General features: G+C 42.7%; 1 protein-coding gene across 6 annotated transcripts in view; it reads left to right on the top strand.

Moving 5' to 3' along the window:
- HERC2 (HECT and RLD domain containing E3 ubiquitin protein ligase 2) overlaps window positions 1–18583 on the top strand; it is a 120917-nt gene that overhangs the window by 81572 nt on the left and 20762 nt on the right. For 5 of the 6 annotated variants that reach the window (XM_081946432.1, XM_081946430.1, XM_081946431.1 and 2 more), the window contains exons 66-80: window positions 300–471; window positions 1907–2093; window positions 2551–2691; window positions 3180–3371; window positions 9948–10101; window positions 10691–10798; window positions 13410–13541; window positions 13955–14113; window positions 14199–14317; window positions 14779–14904; window positions 15367–15522; window positions 15807–15922; window positions 16033–16231; window positions 17297–17511; window positions 18171–18348. In XM_081946432.1, coding sequence (XP_081802558.1) covers window positions 300–471; window positions 1907–2093; window positions 2551–2691; window positions 3180–3371; window positions 9948–10101; window positions 10691–10798; window positions 13410–13541; window positions 13955–14113; window positions 14199–14317; window positions 14779–14904; window positions 15367–15522; window positions 15807–15922; window positions 16033–16231; window positions 17297–17511; window positions 18171–18348 — 2354 coding nt within the window. The remainder of the gene's footprint in view (window positions 1–299; window positions 472–1906; window positions 2094–2550; window positions 2692–3179; window positions 3372–9947; window positions 10102–10690; window positions 10799–13409; window positions 13542–13954; window positions 14114–14198; window positions 14318–14778; window positions 14905–15366; window positions 15523–15806; window positions 15923–16032; window positions 16232–17296; window positions 17512–18170; window positions 18349–18583) is intronic. The other variant, XM_081946434.1, reaches the window with a different exon arrangement.

Here is an 18583-nt window from a genome sequence, read left to right as displayed (position 1 = left end):
GGGCAAGTAGTAATATTGAGAAATTACAGCTGTGCTTTGGCTTAAGATGGAACAATCGTAATGTTCTTAACTAGTATTGTATGATGTTCCATTAAATCTGAAGCCTAGTTTGCCCTCTTGTACAATTCTTCTAGAGAAATAATTATGTATGATATCTGTATACTTTGTAAGGATAAGATTTGGTGATATTTATCAGAAAATAGTTGGTGTAAACAAAATTCTGCCTTTAATATTTGTTTTATTCTATAATAAATCATCTCCCACACTCATTGAGCTTGAAGATCTTTTTTATTCTCTAGGTGTTCCATCAGATGCTGATTCTTCTGCTTCTAGTAACAAAATCAATGGTATAAACAGCTCTAAATCTAACCGACCTTCACTTGCTAAGATCCTTTTGTCATTAGATGGAAATCTTGCCAAGCAGCAGTCATTATCTCATATACTGACAGCACTACAGATCATGTACGCTAGGTAAGCATGTATATAAAGATATATATGTAAATGCATTTACAAATTATCAAATTACCCAAGGATGTTAGCTTTAATTAAATACATGTAGGATATTTTGAAGAATTTTTTAAAATTTATATAGTGCTACCCCCGAAAGGGCCACTGGAGTCCAGATTCTCCTGGCCTTTTATGGTATGGCCACCAGTCCACACTGGTCCCTCGCTCAGGCACTTCTACTAGCCTGGGTCGTGTAGGGTCATGGTGATTAGTCTCCTCACAGCAGGCAGGTCACGTAGTGGGGTGATGGTCAGTCTTTTCCCAGCCAGTGGGTCATATGATGAGATGGTATTCATGTGGCTGGTCAGCCCTTCTTCCTTTCTCTCTCGCTCTCCTCTCTCCCTTCCTTGAATTGCCCACTGAACTCTTCTTCCACCGCCTCTGCTCCTCGGCGGATTCCTCTGCTTGCCCCACAGAAGCCTTTCCTCTCCTATCTCCTTCTGTCACTCAGGCTTGCCCCACAGAAGCCTCCTCTATCTTCTCCCCTTCTCTCCCTCAGATTTGCCCCACAGAAGCCTCTCCTATCCTCTCCCCTTTTCTCTCCCAGGCTTGCCCCACAGAAGCCTCCTCTATCCTATCCCCCCTTTCTCCATCAGGCTTTCCCCATAGAAGCCTCCTCTATCCTATCTCCTTCTCTCCCTTATCCCTCCCTATTGTCTTCTTTTTCCCCAGCCTCTTCCTATCCTCTTAGGCCTAACTCCCCCCCCCCCCCCAAGCAGGAAGGATAGGATCCTCCCTATCCTTAACTTCCGGCCTTTCTCCCCCCCCAATAAAACCCCTCCTTCTCTCACACTCCCTCTCTTCTCCTCTTCCAGCCAAAAACCTCTTCCTCCTATTCCGTTCCCCTGCTACATTTAATAAAAACTTCAAAACATATTTTGAGATAGCTTTTTATATGAGTTTGTAGCAGTACAAAGTAGAAGAATCAATCAATAGGATATATATAATTCTGCAATCCACAGAAGCTATGCTGCTTCTGTGGATTGCAGACTTATATATATCCTATTGATTGATTCTTGGGTCTGATGTTTTTAAAATCATAATTGGGCATATTCCATTGAAAGTATTAAAACCATTTAAGCTTTGAGCTTGAAAATATTTGTAAACCTCTGCAAGTCCCTTACTGTGTTTCAAATAATAAAATTTGGAAAAGAAATGATTGCTAAATACTTATATCTTAAACTCTTAAATGGAAATGTTTGGGATGAGAGGCTTCCTTGTGTAAGTGTATGTATTTTGCTGATAGATAATTGTCACAATCCCAAATTCTATATCAAATGTAATAAAAAAGAAGAAGAATAGGTTAAACAGTGAAGATAGCACTTCTTCTGCCACATAGTATAGGGCACCTGTACAACGTGATGGAAAAACCTGTTAACGATTTTTCCTTTTGATTTAGGGATGCTGCAGTTGGAGCACTGATGCCTGCAAGTATGATTGCACCAGTAGAGTGTTTGTCCTCATCTCCTGCTCCACCTCCAGACCTTGCTTCCATAGGCAGTGCTCCTAGCCTCGATGAAAGCATGCTAGCAATTGATACAGAGGAGAGGCAGAGCCCAACTCCTTGGCAAGACAGGAGAGCGGAGGTAATCTTTTCTCAGATATATGTTATGATAAAGACACTTACCATACTTACAGGCTGCGATCTAGCCTGTAAGCTTTAAAACCAATGGTGTAGGACAAATCGCTCCCCTATTACAATACAAAGTTCCCAATCACTTGAGATATTACCCATTTTAAAATTTCTCAGTTAAATTCGTGGTTTAAATATCTTGGCCAGAAAGGTTCAGAAAAAAGAATCTGATTTGAAAAGGTCACTGAAATAAAGTAACAAGGCATTCAAACTTACTCTAGTTGGAGGAGGGGGGGCTGTTTATTGTTGTTATATTTTGTTACGATTTGGGGGGTACAGAAAAGAAACTACAGGTAGTCATTAAATATTAATGCAAGACCTTAATTCTTCAGTTGGGGATTTCCAAAGTCCTAATCTATCTGCCTTATCAGGCTCTCTCTTATTAGACCGCTGCTGTTCTGCTTTTGTAGGTGGCTTCTGCAGAAGACGCCTTGACTCCATCTGCTGTGACCCCCTCTGCTACAGCAGCCTCATCTCGTCCTTTCATTCCTGTCACAGATGATCCCGGAGCCGCCAGCATAATAGCAGAGACAATGACCAAAACCAAAGAAGTAAGATCCTCATTTGTAATGATTACACACTTAACTAGATTTTCTTCAAAAGTAATTGAATATAGATGAGGATTGAGAGATTTGTGGTGAATATCTAATGAGATATGTCATATGCTTACCGGCCAGATATCATAGACTCCGTTCTTCTGCAATTATAACAAAAAGCATTTACCTGTTTTACGACATTTAATTTAAAGTGAATTAATAAAATTCTGTAGAGCTGTCAAGTAACAAATTGCTTTCACCATCTTCCAATGATAAAAATTCCGCTTCAGAAAAAAGTGTTCCCTATTTAAAAATTTTTTTAATTTAGCTTGCCTACAAACTTACTCTATATTTTGAAATGCTAAAATTTTGATAGTTAAATCAGAAATAAGTCTCTCAAGCTATATAAACTCAAATTAAATATCAATACATGTTGGGTATTTGTAGTTTCCTCTCTTCACATCATTATGGTACTCTGCCTTGCCTTCCATTTTATTTTGAAGGATGTAGAAAGCCAAAGCAAAGTCTCTGGGCCGGAGCCTCAGTACTTGGATGAATTCACCAGTCTCTTGGTACCAGATGATACCCGAGTCATGGTTGACCTATTGAAGTTGGCTGTATCAGGACGTGCTGGAGAGAAGGGAAAAGACGTCCTTTCTGCCGTGCTGTCTGGCATGGGTACTGCTTATCCTCAGGTAAATTAAATTGCTGCTGCATTGTTTATTCTGTAGTTGTTGCTAATTAGTTGCTCTGAAACATGCTGAAGTGTTTACTTGGTGCTTCTGATGTCTTGATTATTACACCCCTATTGAAAATTTGGGGGTTGATGAACCATAGTATAAAGAGTAGAGAAAGAGAAAGAGAAAATAAGAATAGGCCAGCCCAAGTTAGAGAATAAGTGTTCAGGACTGAAAATCTGTAATGTAATGTACCCAACGGATAGGCAATCAGTGCCTTCAAGATGCTGGGTATTGTTTATGCTTGAGGGCACAAGGCTGATCATCTATCTTGGGGATTAATCAAATGCAATCATGGTTTTCTCTCATTTCACCCCTTTGTAGTTATATGTGCCCACCAGGTTTCCGTGCATTCCATCAGCCTTGGGCCCTGGGTAAGGGTGGTGGGGTGGCGGTAGTTATACGGGAAGGTCTAGAGCCGAGGGAGTTCACTGTTCCTCAGATATCCGGGTGTGAGTCCCTTGGTGTGAAATGGGGCCTAGGGAGGCAGTTGGGTTTGCTGATTGTATACTTGGCTCCTCGCTATACATCAGCAGCCCTGCCCGAGCTCCTCGAGCTGATCTCGGAGACGTCGGTTGAGATCCCCAGGCTTGTGGTTATGGGGGATTTCAACCTGCCGTTGACGGGAGCAGCGTCTGAGGTAGCTCGGGAGTTCATGGCTTCCATGACAGCCATGGGCCTGACCCAGTTAATTCAGGGCCCCACACACGAAGGAGGCCACACATTGGACCTTGTTTTTGTATCTGAGCAGTGGACGAGTGATCTGGGTAGAGGGGATTTTACTGTTACACCCCTGTCATGGTCAGATCACTCATGTCTCCGGCTTGACTTCCCTGGCGCTACCCCCCACCGCGAGGAGGCGGGACCAGACGGTCCACGCTGGTACCGCCCCAAGCACCTGATGGAGCCGGATAGGTTCCAGATGGAGCTTGGGCCATTACCTGTAGCCCTGACCCGCGCTCGGTCGGAGGACCTAGCGGCCGCCTGGAATAGGGCGGCGGCTGGGGCCTTGGACCGGGTTGCGCCTTTGCGACCTCTCCTGCGGCAGCGACCCACCCGGGCTCCTTGGTATACCGAGGAGCTGAGGGTGATGAAGCTCCACAGGAGACGTCTAGAGAGCAGGTGGAGGTCCTCACGCTCCGAATCTGATCGAACACAGGTAAGATCCTACTTGCGGACCTACCTTGTGGCATTAAGGGCGGCCAAACGTAGATATTGCGCCACCCTTATTGCGTCCGTGGATAACCGCCCTGCCGCCCTGTTTAGGGTGACCCGCTCCCTCTTGTCACAGAGGATACAGGGGGCACCCTTACAGGGCAGAGCAGAGGAATTTGGGGAATATCTGCAGGACAAAGTCGCTCAGATCCGGAGCGGATGGGCCCCACTCAGTGGACCAGACGGGCCGCCAACAGCGAGTCTTGTGAGACCATCCTGGGAGGAGTTTGATTCTGTTGCCCCCGAGGATTTAGATAGGTTGCGTGGACGGCTGCGACCCACCACATGTTTAATGGACCCGTGTCCCTCCTGGTTGGTACTGGCATCTTGGGAGGTGACCCGAGGCTGGCTTCTGGGCCTGGTGAATGCCTCATTGGGTGAGGGATCCTTACCAACCGCCTTGAAAGAGGCGGTGGTGAGGCCTTTACTTAAGAGGCCTTCACTCGACCCAATGGAGCTAGCTAATTATCGTCCAGTCTCCAACCTTCCGTTTCTAGCGAAGGTTGTTGAGAATGTGGTGGCGCAGCAGTTTCCACGACACCTTGACGAATCCGAGTATCTAGACCCACGCCAGTCTGGCTTCCGACCTGGGCACAGCACAGAGACAGCCTTGGTCGCGTTGGTTGATGATCTCTGGAGGGCCAGAGATAGAGGTTGTTCCTCTATCCTGGTCCTATTAGACCTCTCGGCGGCTTTTGATACCATCGACCATGGTATCCTATTGCGCCGGTTGGAGGGGATAGGAGTGGGAGGTACCGTTTTGCGGTGGTTCGGCTCCTACCTCTCCGACCGGAGGCAATGTGTGTTGACAGGGGGACAGAGGTCGACCCCGAGGCCACTCACTTGTGGAGTGCCACAGGGGTCCTCTCGCCTCTCCTGTTCAACACATATGTGAAGCCGCTGGGTGAGATCATCCGTGGTTTTGGGGTTGAGTATCACCTCTACGCTGATGATACTCAGCTGTATATTTCAACTCCAAACCACCCCAACGAGGCTGTCGAAGTGATGTCCCGGTGTTTGGAGGCCGTCGGGGTCTGGATGGGGGACAACAGACTTAAACTCAACCCCTCCAAGACTGAGTGGCTGTGGCTACCGGCACCTCGGTTCAGCCAGCTGATTCCATCGCTGGCCATAGGGGGCGAACAATTGCCCCCTGTGGAACGGGCGCGCAATTTGGGCGTCCTCCTTGATGCCCGGCTGTCAATGGATGACCATGTGGCAGCCGTGGCAAGGGGGGCGTTCCACCAGGTTCGCCTGGTGCGCCAATTGCGCCCCCTACTGGACCGGGATGCCCTACGCACGGTCACTCATGCGCTGGTGACGTCCGGCCTGGATTACTGCAACGCTCTCTACATGGGGCTGCCCTTGGGACGCGTCCGGAGACTGCAGTTAGTTCAGAACGCAGCCGCGCGGGCTGTGATGGGGAGTACGAGGTACTCCCACGTAACACCTCTCCTACGCGAGCTGCACTGGCTACCTGTGGTTTTCCGGGTGCGTTTCAAGGTGCTGATTACCATCTTTAAAGCGCTCCATGGCACGGGACCTAGTTACTTGCGGGATCGCATCCTCCCACATACATCCCTGCGGCCAATACGCTCACACAGGGAGGGACTTCTCCTGGTGCCGTCCACTAGGCAATGCCAGCGGGCGACACCGAGGAGTAGGGCCTTCTCTGTGATGGGCCCAACCCTCTGGAATGACCTCCCCCCCGACATTAGAACCACTTCTGACCTCCGCTCCTTCCGGCAAAAACTAAAGACCCATCTGTTCCGACTAGCAGGCCTGGCATAATTCAACTGTCCCTCCTGGCAAATGTATTATATCTGGTTATTCTAGGGTTTTTTAATTTACTGTATTTGTTTTTAGGGGTTTGAATTTATTTTATATCTGCTTTGTACAGTTCTTTTAACTGCATTTTAACCTCCTCCACTGTCAACTGTACATATATAATTTTATTGTATCTTGTTATATGTTGTATGAACTGTACACCGCCCCGAGTCCCTTGCGGGAGAGGGGGCGGTCTAGAAGCATTAAATATTATTATTATTATAAAAAAATAATGGTCCACTTAAACTACTGATACATAGATCTAGATAGCTTTCAGGATAGGACTTTTCCTCTTTTGTCTATTGGTGATATTTTAAAATGTTTTTGGCTGATCCCTGGACTAGGGAAATAATCCAGATGATAAACACTGTTGCTTCTGAGCACTGTAGTCAAATTAGCCCCTGCTCCCCTGAAAGTGATGAAGTGGAAAAAACAACAGCTTCAGTACAAATTAAACAATTCTCAGGATGAATCAAATTGGTTACAGGTGAAGGCTATTTCACTTGTATTCCTTTGGTGAAAGCAGCAAAGAACTGATCTCAGGTTTTGCTCAAAATAGGTTGGTGTTTCTTTCCCATACTATGTGTGGCATCTTCTCCATCTTCTCCTTGATGCTGGAGAGAGGAACCAGAACAGCATGGTGGCAAGCTGTGAACATTTTGCAATATTCTTTACTGATAAAGTCACTTGTATCTGTTTCACGTTAGGCTCCAATGTTGGGCAGAGTTTACATTGTGACTTCAAACCACTTGTTTTCATTTTTTTTCAAGTGCGTGAAACTTTAGAAATAGGATCTGTGGAAAGGTGAAGATTACCACCAGACCAGTTTATTGTCTCTTCATTTGAGGCTGACAACAAAGAAATGTTATAATTAAGGGAGCTGATTAATTAATGTTGCCTCCAAGGAAGAATGTTTCTCTGCCAGTTTAAAGACAGAAAAGATAAGAATATTATTTCAGAAAATCTCCATCTAGGTAATATCAACCAGTTTCAAGCTTACCATTTGTGGCTAGAATAATAAGCAATGTGATGGCTCTGTCACTCTAATATCCTAGAGCATTCCGATCATCTTGTCCATTTAATTTGGGCTTTCAACCAGGATATGAAACAAATAAAATTGCCATTTTGTTTTCCATGGATGATCTACACCAATAACTAGATAAGAGGAATGTGTAACTATTTATTTTCTTTGACTTCTCAATGACTTTTGATACCATCGATCATGATATTCTTGTTGAACTCGTAGTAGGACTGGATCTTGGAGGCACTGTTTCATATGGTTTGGTCCTTTCTGTTGGGCTGTGTCCATAAGGTGATATTGGGGAACTGCTGTGCAAAATAACAGGCTATTCCTTCTGTTTGCTCAAAACCTTTTCTTTTAGTGGGTAGAGAGAGGCACAAGGGAATCCGCTATTCTGGGCTTAATAGTAATCAATAGGAAATACCATAGTATAATTTCTTACTATTAAAGGAATTAAAGCTGAATGCAGTCAAACATACCCTGGACCAAGGACAGCATATTATAATAAGCTTGAAGCAATAATAAGTGGAAATCCATGGCAGCAGCTGAGGTGCATAAAGAATTTAAAACTAACCAAAGACTTTTTCAGATATGTTGAGAATAAGATAAGAGAAAAGAGACAGTATGCCAGCTGTTCAGTGAAATGCAGTGAAATTTATAACAAAGCAGAGCTTCTCAACTTTTATTTATGCTTTGGAAATATTTGTAAAAACTAGTTGTGGTAGGTTCATAGAATAATGCTAATTAGTGGTCTGACAGCTAAGTCTTAAAAATAGTATTCTAGGATTTGAGGGCCAAATCCAGTATTTGAGGGGGGCTACGTCTGACAAGCAGTATTCCAATATTTGAGGGGTTGCCACAAAGAAGAGGGGGTCAACTTGTTTTCCAAAGCACTAGAAGGCAAGGTAAGAAATAATGGATGGAAACTACTCAAGGAGAGAAGCAATCTGGAATTAAGGAGAAACTTCCTAACAGTAAAAGCAGTTAGTCAGTGGAACAGGTTGCCTTCAGAAGCTGTGGGTGCTTCATCACTTGAGGTTTTGAAGAAGAGACTAGACAGCCACTTGTCTGAAATGATATAGGGTCTTCTGCTTGAGCAGTGGGCTGGATTAGAAGATATCCAAGGTTCCTTCCAGCTCTGTTTTGATTGATTGATTGATAGATTGGTTGATTGAAGTAGAGATTGAGAGATCCTGATGTTTTTATCTTGAGAAAGATGTCTCAAAAGGTATTAGACAGTACTTCTCTAAAATCTGAAGACTATCACACAGTAAAAAGTCCTGACATGACCTTGATTACTCTAGATTACAGGCCATGAAATAATGGGGTCAATTTTGAGGAAGGAAAATTCTGGTTCAATGTCAAGAAAATCTTTCTGATAATAAGTAAAACCAATTGCCTAGTGAAAAGATTGGCTGGCCTATCAGTTGATATGCTCATGAACAGAATGCATGGTTTGGAGTGAATTCTTTAATTTGGATTCCTGCATTGAATACAGGGATGAACAATGTCATAAATTCTATTATTATCTACTATGCTGTTCAGTATTGATACTAAAAGGTTGGGAGAAATTAGCAGGTGCTTGGAAGTGAAGGGCCATTATTTTTTTGATCTAACCGCACTGTTCCTCCAAGGAAGCAGTAGATTTGCATTACTGGTGCTTGTTCAATAAGGATAAACCACCCAAAATTAAGATCAGACAATCTAGAAGTATTCTTAATAAATAAATAATAAAAAGACAGGTTGTGGGATATATTTCAGTCTGTTCCTGATGGAGTTGTGCCACTTTTGGAAGAGCTCCTTGAACTTGGATTTTCGTGTTGTGTAGCAAAAATTTTATTTGAAGAGTGTTGCAATAGTTGAATTGTCAATAGTTGGTCATGCATTGGTTCCATTCAGCCTTGAGTGCTGTGGTACGCTCTGTGTGCAACAACCTTTGAGCATCTAATAGTTTGCATTTGTGCAGATTACAGCAGCTTGTTCACTAACTTGTGTCCACTATCAGGAATGTATTATCACATGGTGAAAGACATCTGTTTGTTGTTAGTTATTTCCAAACACAACTCAAGGAGTAGAACATTTAAAGCTTTAGCTTTTCTAGACATCCTATCAAGACATTAAGACCAGTAGAACCCTTTTGTCACTTGTTGACATTTGCTTGGCAGGAGTATAGGAGAGGGCCATCTTCTATCTTGTTCCAAGCAAAGGAGATTTTCATCTGCCCCCTAGTCTTTCTGCTTTTAAGAATAAAAGTTTACTATTTCCTCTTTAGCCAGGTATTTTCAGTTAATTTTAATAATAGTTTTAAAAACAATTTAACAGTTTTGTATGGGGGGGAGGGGTGTTGTTAAGTCATTCAGTAGACAGAAAGCCAGGATCTAAATCATATTTAGATAGATAAAAATTAATGATTGATAATTTGTAAGTCATTTTGTCTGAAGACTAGAGTAAAAAAAAAGCTTTATTTTCAGGTGGCCGATATGTTGTTGGAACTGTGTGTTACTGAGTTGGAAGATGTGGCAACTGATTCACAAAGTGGTCGTCTCTCTTCTCAGCCAGTGGTGGTAGAAAGTAGTCATCCATATACTGATGATACGTCTACCAGTGGCACTGTTAAAATACCAGGTACTAAAATCTTTTAAAGAGTATCCTGAAATCAGACATAGGATATATACTACCATTGTAAGTTAGATTGGGAATATATAGTAGTTTTAGCTTTGATGAAAGTGATCTAAAGGTAATATAATATAATGTTAAGGTAATATAATGCATACTTGATCAGCCCTGGTCCCACAGAGTTCTAAGAGATAGCAAAAGGGCAGACATAATATTATGCAATATAATGATTCGTATATTGTACCATAATGATGCTGTTGTAGTGCTAGATTAATTTAGAAGCAGTGTTCCTGTATCTATTAAAATTATTTCAGATATATTGGCTTAATGAAATCATACTACAAATTATTACTAGCACAATTAAATATTTTTTAGAATTTACGTTCAAGATTGGAGTAGTGGTTCTAAACTATGTGCACTTGAATTAATATTGTGCAATTAGTTTCAGATATTCAGCCTGTAAGGCTTAATTATCTTGCCTGAAAAGATACTTAAATCCAACTAAACAATGAATGCAGAATTTAAGAAAACAAATCTTTCTCCTCCTCCTCCTTCTTCTGTGTTTTTTGATTTTACATTTGCTGCATTCATTCTTCAGGTGCTGAAGGTCTTAGAGTAGAATTTGACCGCCAGTGCTCCACAGAACGACGCCACGATCCTCTCACTGTCATGGATGGAGTCAACAGGATAGTTTCTGTGAGATCAGGTAATTAAATATGTATGTGACATTTTAAGTTAGAAAAATGTTTTTTTGTGGATGAACTTCATGTTGAAGGTATGTAAATGTAACAGAATTATAAATAAATTAAAATATTTAATTCAGTTACATTTCATAAATTTACTAATTAAATTCTCCCCCCTTCCTCCCATTCCTATATTACAGTGGTTCTCAACCTTCCAAATGCCGCGACCCTTTTATACAGTTCCTCATGTTGACCCCCAACCATAGGAACTGGTGTTTTGGTTCCTAAGACCATCGGAAATATGTGTTTTTCGATGGTCTTAGGCCAGGGGTCTGCAATCTTAAACACTCAAAGAGCCACTTGGGCCCGTTTCCCAGAGAAAACAAAACACCGGGAGCCATAAAACCTGAGTGGCCATGGCTAACTCAATGTTACTCACTCACACCGAGTCACTTGACTCCCCCCTAGCCACGGCTTTCCAGGTTTTGTGGCTGGTTTTTTTTTTTCCTATGGGAAATACACATACACATACACACATTTCTCCCTCTCCTCTTCTCTCTTTCCCCCTATCCCATCTCTCTTTCTCCCTCTCCCTCCCTCCCTAATTTCTTTATCTGTCTCTCCCTCTCCTCCCTCTCCCATCTCTTTTTCTCTCTCCCTCTCCCATCTCTCTCTCCCTCCCTCTCATCTCTTTCTCTCTCCCTCTCTCCATTTCTTTCTTTTTCCCTATCTCCCTTCCTCCCCTCTCTAATTTCTCTCTCTCCCTCTCCCCATCTCTTTCTCCCTCTCTCCCTCCTATCTCTCCCTCCCTCTCCCCATCTCTCTCTTTCTCCCTCTCTCCCCCTTGTCTCTCTCTCTCTGCTGAGGAACAATCGCCAGCCATGGTGGAAGAGGTGACCCTCCTCCCCCTCTCACAATCCCCTGGCCTTGCTGTGTCATCCCTCCCCCTCACATGAGAGGAGAAGGAGAGGGAGAAGGAGGAGGGTCGCCAGAGCCTTAGTGGAGGAGCGAAGCAGCCCTGTACCTCCCTTTGCACCACATTCGCCCATTGGGCAGCCTTCACTTCCTGCCACTTCAGGTTTGAGCTTGTGTCCTCCGCACTCGGCCAAAGACATGGAGGACACAGCAAGGTCATGGCTGGAGCCTTAGTGCAGGAGAGAAGCCACATCCTTTTGTGCCCTGTTAAGACCCTCCTTAAGTGAGCAGCCAGCCACCCCGTGCACACCTTTGCTTCGCTTTGGTGCTCGCTTGTGGGTGGTCTCCCCCTGTAGTGTGCCCCCTGCCAACCCCACCACAGCTGGCCAGGGGGTTGCAAGAGAAGGAGGTGGGGGTTGCCTGAAAGGAAGTCTTGGCCGGAAAACGGGGGATGGATGGGAAGCAGCAGCACCACTTCCCCCCACAGCCGCCTCAAACCTGGCAAGGAGGAGGCAGAGGGTCAGCGGGGCACCTGGGAAAGCATGTGGGGGGCACAGGATAGGCACATGTGAGTTGGCGGGTCATTGGAGAGCCCGAGACATGGAGCAGCGCTGCGAGGTTCCGATGCTCCGGTTCCTGACAGAAAGCAGAGTGCCCCGGCCAGGCGACCTGGAGCAACGGGCAGGGGCTGCTGGGTGGCTCCCTCCCACCTGTTCCCCGCGGCGGCTGTTTCCTGAGCTCCACTGAGCTGCCTCATCTGTACCACTTCAGGCCCGCTCATAGTGCTGGTCGAAGAAGTGGGGCTCGATGCCAAGGGCGCGCATGCCCGGGTGGCGGCGGATGAACTCCAGCACGGCGCAGGTGCCACCCTTCTTGAAGCCCACAATCAGCGCGTGTGGGAGCCACTTGGCCACTGCTGCCTTGGCCCGGTTGCTCCCGCCGCCCCTGTCACGCGCCGGCCGAGCTGGAGGAGTGGGTGGGTGGTGGGCAGAGGACAACAGGCCAGATGTGCCACTTCTGCAGAAGTTTCTTGCGGGCGGGGGCGGCGTCGGGGGGTGGCTGGGGGGGTGCAGAAGAGGAACAGCAGGCTGTAGCAGAGGCAGGTGCCCGAGAGCGAGAGCAGTGCGCCCAGCAGAATTGCCCACCAGCGCCACAGCTGCACCTCCACCGGTCATGGCTCCATTGCTGGCGGCGGCCACGGCTCCCTGGCTGGCACCAGCGTGGGGTCGGGGTGCGCGGGTTGTGGAAGAGCCACACTCAAGACACTTAGGCGACCCCTGTGAAAGGGTCATTGGATCCCTAAAGGGGTCGCGACCCACAGGTTGAGAGCCGCTGCTATATTACATTGTACTTTCTGGCATTTTTTTCTCCTACTTAAATTTCTTGAACCACTTATTTTTGTTGTTTCTAATTTTTAATGTTGATGACGTTTTCTGATTATGCTCTGCAAAATTTGTATTTGGGGAAGATGTTTTGAAATGGAGTAATTGTTTGGGCCTGAGCATCCCTTCTAGGCATTTTAGTGTTGCCCCTCAGTGATTGAATTGTTATATAATGACCTGCTGCATTTGGAGTCATGATCTTCAGTGAAGATGAAAAGTTGTGACTGGAGGATCATCATGATATATTGTGCTGTTTTATGTGGCAGAGCGAAAATAATAGATTCCCTTCCTGAATAGGTCAAAAGATTAAATTGACTACTTTATCTAAATATTTCAGGTCGTGAATGGTCTGACTGGTCTAGTGAACTGCGCATTCCAGGTGATGAATTAAAATGGAAATTTATCAGTGATGGCTCTGTGAATGGATGGGGTTGGCGCTTCACAGTTTATCCCATCATGCCAGCTGCAGGTGAATCCCATGTATTGTTTCAGAATAGACATATTTCTCTGTACTGGCATATTTGTTCTTTTCATTTTTCACTTGAGTTATTAGCAAGCAGCTTAAATAGCAGAAAAGAGAGATTTACTCCTGTGTTAAAGATACCATGGTTGGTATCTAATTCGTAAAATGATAAACTAAGCCAGTGTTAGCTTTTTATCCATTGATGGCAGCCATATGTCTGTGATAAAAGGTTTTTTTTAGATACAGATATACATGAAATAGCAATCATCGTAAGCATAGTTGGAGTTTACACAAATTGTTAAGTCATTATCTTTCGTTCACCTTCCCAACACAGTTCAATTGTGTTTGTTTTATTTCTCTAAATATGATCACTAATTTTTGATTAGAAAACGGCTAATATTTTGCACTTTTTCCTACAGGTCCAAAAGATCTTCTTTCAGATCGCTGTATTCTTTCTTGTCCGTCAATGGATTTGGTAACATGTTTACTGGATTTCCGTTTGAATTTTGCTTCGAACAGGAGCATAGTTCCTCGCTTAGCAGCTTCATTAGCTGCATGTGCTCAGCTTAGTGCTCTAGGTGAGCTCATGTTTCTATTGAGTTTCTGATTTCTAATACTAAAAAAACCATTTCTTAAGCCTTTGTGCATCTGTATATCTTGTAGCTGCTGGCCACCGCATGTGGGCTTTACAGAGACTACGAAAGTTACTGACTACTGAGTTTGGCCAATCAATTAATATCAACCGAATCCTAGGAGATAATGATGGTGAAGCCCGAACTATGGTAAAATTACCAAGCCTCCCATTACTAGTATCATAAATTCTCGCAATTGCTGTCATGCTGGCTTAAATCTTAGAGATACAGATATAAATCTAAATCTCCCTCTCTCCGTGTCTCTTTCTCTGTCGTTTTTTAAACTGTACAATTGAGCAAGGTTTTGATTTCAGAATGTATGTGGGATTATCTCGATATCTGAGCGGGATGGGTGGTTAAGAAATATGAAGCATAAATAAATGCAAATAAATAAAAATTTGACTTATTTGACTAAGGTTGACAAATTGTACTTAGATACTGGCTTTATCAATTATGCCTTGTATGTGGTATAAATTATGGAAGGCTATGATGGTTAATATTTTCAAACTAGGTAATTATCTCTCAGCTGTAAGATGTAGCTAATATGCAACATCAGAAAATTATCACTGCTATCTAATCTGGGTTGTTTTTTTTATGTGTATGTGTGTCAGAGTTTCACTGGCAGTGCCTTAGCTGCTCTAGTTAAAGGTCTTCCTGAGGCTTTACAGCGGCAATTTGATTATGAAGATCCCATTGTCAGAGGTGGCAAACAACTACTTCATAGTCCCTTTTTTAAGGTAATTTAACATTGGGTGCAAAAGATTTAACAGTCAGAAATGGGAATCCTTTAGCATTGCTTGTAAGCAAACCTGAATGGTCAGCTTGAAATTTCATCTGAATATATAATAGAATTATTTTGATTAAAACAAAAAGTGCAACAAAGCTAGTCATGGGCTTTAAAAGAATAAATTCTTTTTCTTTCACATAAGAACTGAGCTGTTATTCTTTAAACAAAGAGCAGTGCAGTAATTGAAGAATTAAAATCTTTTGATTTTATACTTGTATTGTTAATTGTTTCAGTGTATTTCAATGCACCAAAGTGGTTTCTTATTCAATCAGTTGAACTATCATTGCATCCTTGCCATAATATTTACTAGTACCACTAATGCCTCTACCTCCAGTAATAATAAAATGAAGCCAAGGAGATGATGAAAGCTGAACGTTTGCTCTTTTGAAAAGCGCTGTTTTTATTTGTGTAGGTCCTTGTAGCCCTTGCTTGTGATCTGGAATTGGATACTCTTCCCTGCTGTGCAGAGACACACAAATGGGCTTGGTTTAGAAGGTACTGCATGGCTTCCAGAGTTGCTGTAGCCCTTGATAAAAGAACACCACTCCCTCGCCTCTTTCTTGATGAGGTACTGGTTTAACATAACATTTGCTTAGTTGGATATTTAAATGTTGGTTCTTAAAACAATGCACAAAAGTATATTATATAATACACACGTAAATTAGTTATCCACATTATACTGGGTAAAGACCATGAGGGTATATGTGGTTTGAAGTCAGTCAGTATTGGACTTGTTGCCATAACTTGCCCTATTTCATAATGGGATTTTAATGACTCATTATAGACTCAAAAGTTCAAACAACATTCAGGTTCAACTGAACTGATCCCAAAATAACATAATTTAAATTATAGGTTGCCAAGAAAATTCAAGAATTAATGGCAGATCATGAAAACATTGATATTCTGCATGGGAGCCATGAAGTTTTTAAAAGAGAACAAGATGAACAGCTCGTACAGTGGATGAACAGGTTCTTTGGGGCTATATTGTTTTGGGTAGAGAAGGTTTTTGGTAAATTCTAAATATGTAAAAAATTAGGGAATTTTACATGGTCAAACTATATGTTCTTTCCTTCAACAGGAGACCAGATGACTGGACACTTTCTGCAGGAGGCAGTGGAACAATATATGGCTGGGGCCATAATCACAGAGGACAACTTGGAGGTATAGAAGGAGCAAAAGTTAAGGTTCCTACACCGTGTGAAGCTCTTGCTACGCTTAGACCAGTACAGTTAATAGGTGGTGAGCAGACACTTTTTGCAGTGACTGCTGATGGGAAGGTAAGGAGCATATTTATGTATAAAATCCTCTCCTCTCCCCTCTCCTCCTCTATTATTAATATGTGTGCCTTTTGAAATAAAATCAGAAACTGAAACTTTAAATAAAACTAGTTAAAACATAAACATGCCAAATATTAGTGGTACTGGGAAGATCCCAAAGAGATATTACTGTGAATGAAAACCAAAGATTTACTCATTAGAGGAAAATTATTGTCTTATTAAAAGCAATTGCTCACTACTTTAATGATCCAGTGAATCACACTACTATGTGTGGCATATACTTTTATAGTCCATGCCATATACCAGGAACTGTGGTGGCACGGTGGTTAGAATACAGGTTTGCTGGTTAACTCATCTCATAGCAAGCAGTTCGATCCTGACCAGCTCAAGGTTGACTCAGCCTTCGATTCTTTCGAGGTCGGTAAAAAGAGGACCCAAATTGTTGGAGGTAATATGTTGTCTCTCTAAACCGCTTAGAGAGGGCTGTAAAGCACTATGAAGCAGTATATAAGTGCTATTGCTATAAATAGTGCCTTATTTCTATTCAAATCTTCCAGAATCATTTAATAAATTCTCATCTGAAAAAGATACTTCAAAAAGAATTATTACAGTAGTAGGCTATGAATGTTGGAACTGGAACTGGATGGAAACTGACCAGGCCTTTCATAATAAAAGAACAGCCTGGCCAATGACAACAATGGGAAGAGTAATACTGATAATCTACTGCGGTAATAGTTACAAATCAGACCAAATACTGGGGAGTGTTCATTTATAATCACTTGAATTTTAAGGACCTGCAATGTTTTGAAACTTTCTCTAGCTGAGCTTTTTAGCAGGCATAAATCCATAAATGGATGGTAACATCAAGATTTGTAGAATACAAACAAAGCTAGCAAAGAGAACATGATAATCAGCCCAAAATATACAAATGCTTCTAGGTGAAGCAAACAGAATTGGTGAAAAACAATAAAGATCTTAATTTTGGAAGGCAATACTGTTCTTGATGTAACCTACTAATATTTGTGTGTGAGAAATTCATACAAGTAACACATTTTTTTATTTTAGCTCTATGCCACAGGATATGGTGCAGGTGGAAGACTTGGAATTGGAGGGACAGAGTCTGTTTCTACCCCCACATTACTAGAATCCATTCAGCATGTGTTTATCAAGAAAGTTGCTGTGAATTCTGGAGGAAAACATTGTCTAGCATTGTCTTCAGAGGGAGAAGTTTATTCCTGGGGTGAGGCAGAAGATGGCAAACTGGGCCATGGAAACCGGAGGTAGCACAATTTTATAAGTAATATCACATATGTTCCATAGATGTGTAAAATCCTAAAGCAGCTTGGTATAGTAATTAAAAGTGCTGGCTTAGAATCCTGGAGACAGTTCTAATCCTGCTTTAGGCACGAAATTTAGTTGGATAATTGAGGTTTAGTCACTCTAGAAAGAAAGTACTTCAATCATTTCTGAAAATGTTCCAAACACCCGCAAGCTTTTTTTCTGTGGTCATCAGGAGCCAGAATTGAATTGATAGACCATATCAGCAAAGCAACGAAGCTGCAATGTTTATAATAAATCGAAGAATAATTTAGGAGGAAATGGAAAACTTTAACATACCAATCAGGTTAGACATTGGTGAATTGTGCAGACTTGAATTGCACTAACCACTAATCTGTGCCAGGGATTTTTAAGTAGCAGGCATAGTTCAGAATGTAGTGCATGCTTTTGAGAGAAAGAGGGAAGCTGGGAGTATGGAATTGAAGTGGCTTATCATGAGAGCTCTGTATAATCCTTAAAGGCAGCAAAAAAAGTGTAAAGATTATTTAACTTGAAAGTCTCAAACTGTGTTTTAACTGTTCCAGTTAATCTGTTATACCTTGCAGCCCACAATGTATTTACTAACGTATTGCTCTTGGTGCTTTACAATTATTTTGTTTAGTCCTTGTGATCGTCCTCGAGTAATTGAATCTTTGCGGGGCATAGAAGTCGTTGATATTGCTGCTGGCGGAGCACACAGTGCATGTATTACTGCTGCAGGAGATCTCTATACATGGGGCAAGGGAAGATACGGGCGTCTTGGTCATGGGGACAGTGAGGATCAGTTGAAACCTAAGCTGGTGAGATGGTGTCCAAGTTGCATGTTTGAACTACCTTTTTTAACTGATAAAGCATCCAATTCAACTTGTAATAGGCCACTTCATTATGCCAAATTTCATGCAAAAGATTAAAAGAAGTCAAAACGATAAACAAATAACTTTGGACTTCCTGTTTTGCCAGATTTATTTTTGGAAGCATCCATCCATCCATCCATCCATCCATTTGTTTTAAACCAGAATTTTAAAAACCCTCATA

This window comes from Natrix helvetica (genome assembly GCF_964273705.1).
Source record: "Natrix helvetica genome assembly, chromosome: 3".
Lineage (NCBI taxonomy): Eukaryota > Metazoa > Chordata > Lepidosauria > Squamata > Natricidae > Natrix > Natrix helvetica.
This window is presented reverse-complemented; position numbering and strand designations above follow the sequence as displayed.